Source organism: Magnolia sinica, chromosome 12 (assembly GCF_029962835.1).
Source record: "Magnolia sinica isolate HGM2019 chromosome 12, MsV1, whole genome shotgun sequence".
NCBI lineage: Eukaryota > Viridiplantae > Streptophyta > Magnoliopsida > Magnoliales > Magnoliaceae > Magnolia > Magnolia sinica.
The window spans coordinates 73,231,944-73,244,550 of NC_080584.1; the positions used below are offsets into that span (position 1 = coordinate 73,231,944).

General features: G+C 35.5%; 1 protein-coding gene across 1 annotated transcript in view; it reads left to right on the forward strand.

Annotated features, from left to right (window-relative positions):
* The window catches only part of LOC131221692 ((-)-germacrene D synthase-like), a 37,862-nt gene that overhangs the window by 14,645 nt on the left and 10,610 nt on the right, over nt 1–12,607 (forward strand). Inside the window, exons 2-3 of the mRNA XM_058216992.1 lie at nt 6,893–7,166; nt 12,025–12,397. Coding sequence (XP_058072975.1) covers nt 6,893–7,166; nt 12,025–12,397 — 647 coding nt within the window. The remainder of the gene's footprint in view (nt 1–6,892; nt 7,167–12,024; nt 12,398–12,607) is intronic.

The following is a 12,607-nucleotide window of genomic DNA, read 5'->3' on the forward strand; positions in this document are numbered from 1 at the left end:
TTGGGGTAGGCTTCCACCATCTTGGTAGGTTGTCACATAATGTGAGCATCCAGGAAAGGTTCTTTAAGTCACATGTTACTATAAGTACATACAAGTCATTCAGGGAGTGCCCCCAAGTATTCAGCGCAGTTATGCAATGCATAAAATGGATGCATGATAAGAATGACCGGTGCATGATATTAACAGTTGGCACACACACACACACATCACAACATAGGACATTACAATTCTCAACAAATTCAATAAACATTCAATACAGAAGATCATAATAATTAAAACATTAAGATGTCTATTTTAATAACAATGGATATGAAACATGTTGGGATCACTTACCAAATGGTTTGGTGAGAATGAATTATTTTTTTAATAATCGAAATATGATAGTTTAGAATTTCCTAAAATACAACAAGCACATAGAATCATTATCCTAATTTATATGAATTCATATGATAGGGACTACCTTTGATTGATCAATGACATGATCAGAGTCCATAATATTCTTAAATTTGGATCTCTTTAGATCTAACCCTTGATACAAGGTTTGTAATCACAACCATTTCATGAGGCCCACTTGATTAATCAAAGTGGTCTCTACCATTTTCAATTAAATTTCAAATAACCCAATAATTATAGTTAATCATAAATCAAATGACTCAATTTATCAAAGTCCTTAAATTTAGAGTATAAGCAGTATGTTTTTACCCTTTGTCGGTCGGATCGAGTCGAACCAACATAGTGCATAATCTGTCAAATTTGGTTAGGATCTCTTTATCGATTTGGATCGATAATCTTATGTGTCAAACCGACAAAATCTGAAATTCTACTCCATGTTTTAGAGATGAATAAAAGTTTTGATATTTTTCTTATTTAAGATGTAGAATACACTTTAAATTCATCGATCAAATCCTAACTGATTAATGGCCTGCTAAGGAATGGTTTAAGTAGGGCCAAATAATCAGTTTGATCTGAAACCTAATTAGCCCACAAGACATTTTTAATACTTCTCTTTTTTAATCGACACGGTCTACCTGATGGTCAGATTCACCTAATATTTATGGTCCTAATATAATACAACCTCAATATTCAGATGGATGGTGTGGATTGGATCTGATCATCCGATGATCCACTGATCATATGTGGTAGATCTAAGACATCCATTGACATCATAAAATTTCAGATTGATAATGGGTTAATAGATCGCTTAGATCCAAACCATTTATATTTTCTAAAAAAACAATTGAGTCAAAGTATCATAAGTACAATCTTAACCTTTCATCTTTGTGGTCCATCAAACGGTCAGATCTACCCATATTCTTTGAACAATAATTTATATTTATTCTAGAATGAGCATACATAGTAGAGATCTGATCTGATCTGTCTGGTCACTATTTTAGTTGTAGGGTGTAAATAGTTCTTATAATTAAATATGATAAAAATAGCTCATCCACTGATCAGATTGATCTGAAATTTAAGGCACTAATTTCTTTTAGTGCTTAGGATCAAATGACCCATTCAGATCTATCTTAACAGAGTTAGATGTCATATAATAAATTTATTCATAAAATATTATTGAACAACTATGAAATTATAAGGCATGATTTTGTTAAAATTTCTCTACATACCTAAATAATTACCGTGTGGATGATCAACACCATCCATTGTATACATCAGGAAGAAATTAATAACATAGCAAAAAATTAAAATGATATAAGGGTTGGAACTTAACTGATCAAGCCCTCTTAAAATCTCACTCTCACTTTTTCTAAATTTTTATATTTGATAAAATTTTATTACTAGTACTTCAAGAATCAATCCTCCGACCTCATTGAGAGTCACGGTGACAAGAGTAGATCCCCCGAGCTCTCTCTTAGAACCAAGAGTGTCTCTACCAACTCAGTTATTAACTTATTTTTTGTTTCTTAATTAAAATAAAATATTTAACTATTTATTTTAATTTTTATTGCACTAAAATTTAGGGTTGTTACATTCTACCCCGCTTAAAATAAAATCTCATCATCGAGATTTGAAAACTAATATTTAAAAAAAAAAAAAAATTGGTTCTAATAGCATTGGTCACGTTGATGCTATGGATGGCTCCGAACAATGGATTGGTCTCTTACTTTTTCTGGTAATGAATTTATAAGTACGTAAAATTTTGTCAAAAACTAAGATTTATAGAAGATTAAAAAGTTCGGACAATAAGGGTTGTCTAGAAACGAACGATTATTTATTTATTTATTTTTTTCAGTTAAAAAAACTAAATTTGGTATAAAAAAATTATTTCTAGTTTCTTTCTTATTTTCTTTTGAACTTGATTTATTGATATACGATGTGGCATTTAAATCATCTTAATTGGGGTTCTAGGTTGGGATTCTACGTTTCATATATCACAACAATCAATGATCTTATGTATTGCATCTCACGAAATGACCAATAAAAAATTTCAAATTCGGACTGACAAATACAATATCATTTACAAAATTTTAACCTTCAAACTGAAAGTCAGAATAACTTGAAATTTGGAACGTAGGTCATTAACTATCTGGTGAATTGTTACAAAAAGTTTAATATTAAAATCATTACATTTAATTAGATTGTCATCACTGATAATGGGGAAAAAAATAATTTGTTGTCCAGTAGCCGTTTTAATCATTTATAGCATAGTGTTTAAATTTTTAGAATTTATCTACAACTCAGATCATCATAAAATTTCATGGGATTGTCTAGTGTATGTACATGACTCTAAAAAAATTCAGAATTTTTTTTTAAAACAATAATTTGATCAGGTTTGATAAGGGACACTAAACAGGTCCAGATTTTCAATCTACAATGTTAAAATTTGTTAGAAAATTAGAAATAACTTTCTCGAATCTTAAAATTTGGAGAAGACATTGTCCTATACTTGAAAAAAGATACTAGTGAGTTTGACATTTAATTTTTCATTTTTTTCAGTAGAGGAAAAAATTCACCATGTATAGGCTTATGATCATATAAGAAAGAAATTTTAAAATTTAGTAGAGATTATGGTTTTTATTTTGCACTTAATTATTATTATTCTTTAAATAAAGTAATTCAAATAAAAATTCTATTAGTTAAATCAATAGACAACTAATATAGGCAGATTGATTTTCGATTTAATGATTGTTGTTTCTATCACATTTTCTCGTACTTTGAAATTTCAAATTAGTTTCAAATTTTTTTTACAGATCTTATTATAAGTTTTCTATATATCCGTAAATTTTAGTAGAATATTTTAAGAAAAAAAAACTTTTAAAATTTTTGCAGTCAGACTTGTCCAGAATTTGATGAATTCTAACCAACCTGTACTAACTCACTGAATCAATATATTGACTCTGATATTCGAAATTTTTTATTATTTTTATTTTAATTTAGACTTTTTTTTATCTTCAATCGGGCTTTCAAATCACCTTGATCGGAGTAGTACTTTTATAGTTACAAATTTTACAAGTTGTGTGATTCCTGCTACCCATTGTTGTCTAACAAAATTTTGTGTATTAAATATCTTTAAAATTCATTTTGGTTCACAATAACTCATCTTAATCTAAATCATATTCAAATAAGAGTGCAGGAAATCTAAATTTTTATTTCTATATTAAATAAAAATTAATAGAAACTTAGTTTTGTGTCTTTATGTTCATCATTCCATAGATCAATCAAGAGGAAAATCTTGATGAAATGTTTCTAATTTTAAGGATTTACAACCTACGGGTCACTCTAGGTTTTAGAAAAGGCCTTTCTTTGATATCATTCTTTCACGCCTCGAAATTTGGATGCAGAGTATACACCCTCAGCTCGAATTATGGCACATGACTTGTACACCATGTGTACTAAAACCATTCATTCATACGGCTTTCCGGAGGCTCGGTTAAAATGTAAGTATACTAAGTTTCCAAACTCAAAACCTTAAACAAATATCTCAAATTCATTTAATTTAGTAACATATATATATATCCACCATCACGATTATTTATGGGCATTCAATCCACATATTGATAACATTCACAAAAGTTAATCACAGTACTAGAACCCACTCATTTGAGGCTTTATTAAACCATTCACTAAAAGATCTAACAATTCATAACTTACAGTTACTTAACTTAAAATTTATTCAAAGACGTAATTAAAACAATAAGATGATTTCAACTCGATATGTTAACGATTTAACATATTCAACTCGTCTTCATCAAGATAGGGCCATAGCCCTTGTGAATCGTCCACTGGTTCACCTTCGCGCCATAAAACTTGAGCAGTTGTTTCATCGTCCACTAAATCTGTACGGTTTTTCCATCAATAAAAAGTCAGCTAACCAGGCCGTGTGAGTGAACCCATCATGGTTTGTGCACATTATAATTAAAGTAAAATGCGTGGATGACATGAGATGCATGGATGCATGAATGCATCAAATGGGTTGATCGGTCCACTAGCTTGAATTGGATCCCATCAACCCGCATCTCTCTTTTTTGGGGTTGGCTTCCACCATCTTGATAGGCTTTCACATATATAATGTGAGCATCCAAGGATGGTCACCTATGTCACCCAGTATTGTAAGTACCTACAGGTCATTTAGGAAGTGCCCCCAAGTATTCAGCGAAGTTATACAATGCATGACATGGATGCATGATGAGAATAACCAGTGCATGTGAGTGTGTGTGTGTGTGTGTGTGTGTGTGCGCGCGCGCGCATCACAACATATGGCATTTCAATTCTCAACAAATTAAATGAACATTCAAAACAAAAGTTCATAATCATCAAAATAATGAGATATCTATTTTAATAACAATGGATATGAAACACGTTGGGATCACTCACCTAATGGTTTGACAGAATCTTCTATATAGCTTATGAGAAAATATTTCGGTCACTTGTGTTGGTAGGGAAGGTAATGAGATTGCTGATGTTTCTTTTCTTTTTATGCTTCTCGTATGCTTTTTTCTTCATTTGAAGATGAGGTTTATAAACTTATTTTAGACTATATCTAAGCATATTTTAGGAGTCCAAATACTTTGAAAAAATGGGTATATCTAGTTTTTGATGTGTGCATTGATTAGGTAATTAATTTTCATCATTATTATTTTTTTTTAATTAATGAGAAACGCTGACGGTTTTTTAGCAGTCGGCGACCGATGGTTGCCCTATTTTTTTGTAGAGATGAGTTGTCTTTCGAATAATCGAGATATGATAATTTAGAATTTCCTAAAACACAACATTTACATATAATCATTATCCCAATTTATATGAATTCATATGATAGAGACCACCTTTAATTGATCAAGAACATGATCAGAGTCCACAATATTCTCAAATTTGGATCTCTTTAGATCTAACCCTTGATACAGGGTCTGTAATCACAACCATTTCATGAGGCTCACTTGATTAACCAAAGTGGTCTCTAACATTTTCAATTACATTTCAAATAACCCAACAATTATTGTTAATCTATCAATTTATCCGAGATCTTAAATTCAAAGTATAAGTACTATGCTTTTACTCTTTTTCGGTTGGATCAAGTCGAACCGACATAGTGCACGCTTTGTCAAATTTGGTTATGATCTCTCTATCGATTTGGATCAATAATCATACGTGTTGAACTGACAAACTCTAGAATTCTACTCCATATTTTAGAGATGAATAAAAGTTTTGAGATTTTTCTTATTTAAGATATAGAATACACTTTACATACATAGGTCAGATCCTCACCGATTAATGGCCTGTTAAGGAATGCTTTAAGTAGGGCCAAATAATCAGTTTGATCTAGAACCTTAGTAGCCTACATGGCATTTTTAATACTTCTCTTGTTAACAAATACCATCGAATTGACATTGTCCACCTGATGGTCAGATTGACCTAATATTTGTGTTTTCAATGCAATTCAACCTCAATAATCAGATGGATGGTGTAAATTAGATCTGATACATCCGATGATCCACCAATCATATGGGATAGATCTAAGCCATCCATCGATATCACAAAATTTCAAATTGATAATGGGTCAATAGATCGCTTAGATCCAGACCATTCATATTTTCCAAAAAAAATAATAATTTTGATTCAAAGTATCATAAGTACAGTCCTAACCTTTCATCATTGTGGCCCATTAAATGGTCAGATCAACCCTATTCTCTAGAGAACAATTTATATTTGTTTTGGAATGAGCATACATAATAGGGATCTGATCTAATATGTCCAATCACTATTTTAGATCTAAGGTGTAAATTGTTCTTATGGTTAAATATGATCAAAATGGGCCATCCATTGATTTGATTGATCTGAAATTTAAGGCACTAATATCTTTTGGTGCTTAAGATCAAATGACCCGTTCAAATCTATCTTTACACAGTTAGATGCTATATATTAAATTTATTCCTAAAATATTAATTATCAGATTTGAAATTATAAAGCACCACTTTGTTAAAATTTCTATACACACGAATACAATGATCATGTGGATGATCCACACCATCCATTGTATAGATCGCGAAGAATTTAAGAACAAAATAAAAAATTAACTATTTATTTTAGTTTTTAATGTACTTTGTTACAACCGTAATGTTTATTTGTCATCCAACCTATCGATAAGGTCACAAACTTGGATGAAGGGGAAACACAAACATCAACTAGATCCAAAACTTATGTAGCACAAAAGTTCTTAGTGGTGGGCATTCAATCACCACTATTTCTATGGTGTGATCCTATTGAGATTTGGATCTGCTTCATTTTTGGGTTCATGCCCTAAAATGAGCTGGAAAAATGGATGAATGGTATGGATATACAACAAATACATCAAGATGGGCTCACGATCAATGCCTCACCGAAGTCGGTGTTTCCAAACCTCACTGAAGCGTCTCCCTTCTGTGTGGTGCTGATGATGCAGGTGCCTGATGCACGGATTAATGAAAGGATTGAAGAACTGAAGAAAGAAGTGAAGAGGATGCTAAGGACTGATAGTGGGCCATTTCAAAAAATGATCTTGGTTGATGAAATCCAACGTCTCGGTGTGGCTTATCACTTTGAGATGGAGATTGAAGAGGCCATGCGCCAGATGTATTATGCCCATATCAACGGTGATTATGATGGCGGTGATGATCTGCATGCAGTCGCGCTCCAATTTCGACTACTAAGACAACATGGATACAACGTACCATCTGGTATGTGTCCTCTACAGCTCCTGAAAGTTACATTTTCATGCCATGCATGTATTTAAGGTGTACATGTATTTCACAAAAGACGGTGAGGCCTTGTATGCCCACCATGATGTATGTATTCTATATCCATGCTATCCATCCTATCTTTCAAAACCTTGGGGTGTACATGTATTTCACAAAAGACGGTGAGGCCTTGTATGCCCACCATGATGTATGTATTCTATATCCATGCTATCCATCCTATCTTTCAAAACCTTGGGGCATGATCCAAAATGAAGCAGATCCAATTCTCGGGTGGACCATACCGTAGGAAACTTTTTGACTTAACCTAGCCAAAACTTTCCCACAGTACAGACCTTGGTACTGTGTATACATCGATAAGTTCTGTGGTCCCCGCCATCAGGTATCCAAAGTTTTAGCCAGCTTTATCCAATTCTCAGGGCTTATGCACGTATGCACAGAACGTCTGTACTGAACTTATCCATAGAGCCTACAAAGAAGACGCAGTTAGTGTGTATACATGGATAAGCTCTGGTGGCCCCACCATCAAATATGTATCTTATCGATGTCATCTATCCATTTTTTTCAGACAATTTTAAGGCATCAGCCCAAAAAATGAGGCAGATGGAAAGCTCAAGTGGACCACACCATAGGAAACAGTGGGGATAACCATGCCACCATTGAAATTTTCCTAGGGCACACGATGATATTTATTTGCCATCCATTCTGTTCATAAGGTCACAAAGACCTAGATGGAAGGAAAACACAAATATCATCTTAATCAAAACTTATGTGGTTTGCAACATGTTTTCAATGCTAGGGGTTCAATCCCCTCCGTTTGCTATGATGTGGTACATTCGAACTTCAGATCTGATTTAATTTTGGGCTCGTTCATTAAAAATGATATATGAAATGATGGATGGATAGCGTGGATAAAACTCATACTTCACGGTGAGGCCCACATAACCTTTTCACATATGGATACTACCAATGTTAGTGCTATGTTCTACACCTCAAGTGGGGTGCATGACGTGGGCTCCATGAGGCTCACGTGATGTAAATATATTAGCCATGTCGTCCACCTATTTTAACTTATCATTTCAGGATAAGAGCCCAAAAAGGAGGCAGATTGAAGCCTCTAGTGTACCGCATAATAGGAAGCAGTGGGGATTTAACTCTAGCCATTGAAGACTTCCTAGGACCATGATATTTATTTGCCATCCAACCTATCATAGGGTCACATAGACATGTAGGAAGGGAAAATATAAATATTAGTTTGATTCAAAACTTTTGTGTCCTCTCAAAAGTTTTCAAATGTAGGCTTTCAATCTCAACTGATTTCTATGGTGCAGTCCATTTGAGACTTCAATGTTCCTCGGTCTTGTGCTCCTGCGAAAAATGATGACACACTCGAATTGGTTAGTGGTTATGTCAAGGGATTTGGGGGGCCCACAGTGATCTATATGTTTTATCCATGGTTTCTTTCATCTATTTTGATATATCATTTTAGGTCATGAGCTCAAAAGGGAAGTGGATCAAAGGCTCAAGTGGACCACATCACATGAAACAATGGGGATTGAACTCTTACTGTTGAAAATTTTCTAAGGCCCATTGTGATGTTTATTTGCCATTTACCTATTTTTAAGCTCAATTTATGACATGAGATCATAAACGAGAAAGATCCAAAACTCAAATGAGTTACACTTGAGGAAAGAGTGGGAAAGAAATGCTTGTTGTTGAAACATTCTTGGGCTCTACCTTAATGTTTATATGTCATCCAAATTATTTGTAAGGTCAATCTAACTGGAATGAATTGAAAACACACAGAGAGAGGGGAAAAAAAAAGCTTTAAACAAAACTTTTGTAGCCATATGAATGTTTCAACGGTAATCATTCAATCCCCATTAATTGCTTTCTCTCATGTGACCTACTTGAGTTTTGGATCCACCTCATTTTTTGTTACATGTCTTAAAATGAGTTCCCAAAACAGATGAACAGAGTGGATTTATCACAAATATCATGGTAAGCCCACCTAGCTTCCATGCTCACTAAAGCCTTAGGCAGGATATGTGTCCAAGAAGCGGATGATTGCGATGGGGTGCGGAGTGGTACAAGCTACCTCGGGCTAGCTAGAGATGTACGGTCCTATTAGGGTCATTGTGGGCCAGCATGATATAAGTGTTTTGTCTAATATATCCATCCATTTTAGAAGAACATTTTAGGGCATGAGCCTAAAAAAGAGGTAGATTTATTTACTTTTTTGTTGTTTGTTTGTTAGTACACCCCCATTGTCAGTTCCACTTCACTGTTAGCCACCCCCACTAGGGATCGATACCAAGGCGTCAGTGTTGAAACGAGGTATTTTCACTCCCAAAAAAAGGTAGATTGAATATTCTAGTCGATCCCACCATTGAAACTTTCCTAGGGCTCATTGCGATGTTTTTTTTTTAACATCCAACTTGCTCATAAGGTCACATGGACCTAGATAAAAGGAAAACATAAATATCATATTGATCCAAAACTTCTTTAGCCTTTAAGAGGTTTTTAGTGGTAGGCATTTAATCCCCACTGTTCTAATGGTGTGGTCCACTGGATTATTCAATCTTCTTCATTTTTGAGATTATGTCATAAAATGATTTTTCAAAATGGATGGACGGTGTGGATAAAAGACATATCATGATAGGCCCACATATCCCTGATAGGATTGGTCCACTCTTGCCATGTCTCGGCGTGGTAGTACCCAACCCATGCCCGTCTTGAGTGGGTGCCACACCACCGACTTCGGTGGTGGGTTATCGTCATCAAGTTCCATCGGCCCTCCATGGTGCGTGTTATCTCCAAAATGGTTTATCCATTTGGCGTGATTATTTCGGGACATGACCCCAAATTTTTGGTAGATCGCATCCAAAGCTTAAGTGGAACAAACCACATAAAACCAGGGGATAATGACGACCATAGCTCAAACCTTCTTTAAGTGCCCACCATGAAGTTTATTTGTAATCTAACCTGTTCAAAAGTCACACGAACATTGATTAAGAAAAAACCCAATATCTTTTTCTTTTTTCTTTTTTCTTTTTTATTTTAATCGAAGACTTCTATGGACCAAGAAGATTTCAATGGTAAGCATTCAATCCACACTACCTTCTTAAGTATGGTCCACTTGAACTTTAGATTAGCCTCGTTTTTTCCATCATGCTCTAGAATGAACTCTACAAATGAATGGCCAGTGTGAATATAACACATACATCATGGGCCCACGTAACTTTGTAATGTTATATACATAGGAACTTCTCATGAGGTCAAGCTATGTGGGCCCCACCATGATGGGTGTCGAGCATCTACCCCATCGGTCGATGCACCATTGCATGGTGGATCATGGGCTTAAAAATCGAGTCAATCCCTTACTTGGGTGGGCCACACCACATACAACAGTTGAGTTGGGTTACCCTCACATTAAAACCTTCATAATCATTTATTTGATCCACCCAGATCGGGTTCACTAATGCGGTCCATCCATTGTGTGTCCTACTTGGATGAGGGGTCAAAGTTTCAGACGCATCCAAATTTCAGGTGGGCCCCATCAAGTGCTTTTATATGTTTTAGGCATGTCTTCATGTGATTTTAAATGGTATGGCCCAGCTGAGTTTTGTATACGGCTGAGTTTTGGGATATCTCATAATTTAAAGGAGACCCATCAAATGCACGGTGTTGATGTTCAACATACATCATGGTGGGGCCCACACAGCTTGACCTCATGGGGAGTTCCCATGAGCTCGACGTATAGAACCATTTCCCGGCACACACTGTGTGTGTGGAGTAATGGTGGAGTAATGGTTTCCTGCTAACCATATGCAAGAAATTTATGTGCGAGCCTTCATATATGCCGTAAGATGAGGAGAGTGGCTGGGATTCAGCTGCATTAAGAGAAGGAGAGTCTAAAAAACAAGACTCTCTCCTGGGATAGACTTGGAATTGCAAGTGGATTTCACATAAAAGTCTTTCATTAGAAGATCCTGTACAAAGATTCTGTGTGAGGCCCACTATGATGTTTGTTATAAATTCAACCTGTTCATCCGTTTTTCGAAATCATTTTAGGACATACAATTAAAAATGAGGAGGATTAAATGGGCCACATGAGAGGAAACAATGAGGATTTAATGACCACCGTTGAAACATTATATATGTGTATGTGTATTTATATGTATTATATATATATATATATATATATATATATATATATATATATATATATATATATATATATATGGGAAAAGGTTCTATACGTGGAGCTTATGGGAACTCCCCATGAGGTCGAGCTGTGTGGGCCCCACCATGATGTATGTCGAACATCTACCCCATCAGTGAGATGTGCCATTCCATAGTGGGCCTAGGGCTTAAAAATCGAGTCAATCATGACTTGTGTGGGCCACACCACATACAAAAGTTGAGAGGGATTACCCTTCATTAAAATATTCATAATAATTTTTTGGGCTCATCGAGATGTGGTTCACAAATCCAGCCCATCCATTATGTGTGTCCCACTTAGATGAGAGGTCAAACCAAGTTTCAGACGCATCCAAATTTCAGGTGGGCCCCACCTAGTGCTTTTATATGTTTTAGGCATATCTTCATATGATTTTAGATGGTATGGCCCACCAGAGTTCCATATATGGCTGAGTTTTGGGATAGCTCATAATTAAAGGGGACCCATCAAATGCACGGTGTTGATGTTTGACATACATCATGGTGGGACCCACACAGCTCGACCTCATGGGGAGTTCCCATGAGCTCTACCGTATAGAACCTTTTATATATATATATAGATTTATTGATATCACGAAATTATGTGTTCCTGAAACAGATGTATTCGGAAAGTTCAAAGAAGATGAGTGCCACTTTAAGGCCAGCTTATGTACCAACGTGAAGGGTTTAATAAGCTTGTATGAAGCAGCATATTTAAGCACAAGAGGAGAAGACATATTAGAAGAAGCCATTGCTTTCACTAGCAAGAACCTAAGGGCTATGGTGGCCCACCTTGAATCTCCTCTCTCTAGTCAAGTGGCCCATGCCCTTAAGCTACCGCTACGCAGGGGCATGCCATGCCTAGAGGCCAGGCGCTACATATCTTTGTACCAAGATCACGAATCTTGGAGCGATGTCCTTCTCGAACTTGCCAAGTTAGATTTCAATCTACTACAGTCATTGCACCAGGGAGAGATTGGAGAACTCTCGAGGTAAGCTTTGCCAACTATGTTGTGGATCCTTTCGATGTACTGATTGAATCCAATATCGGTGGCCCATTTACGTTAGGCCTTTTGCTTTCCAATTTCAGAATGCACTTCCAAGTTGGCTAGTGAAAGATACCTCATTTCAACACTGAGGTCTTGGTATCAATTCCCTAGTGGGGGTGGCTAACAGTGATGTGTGAACTGACAGTGGGTGTA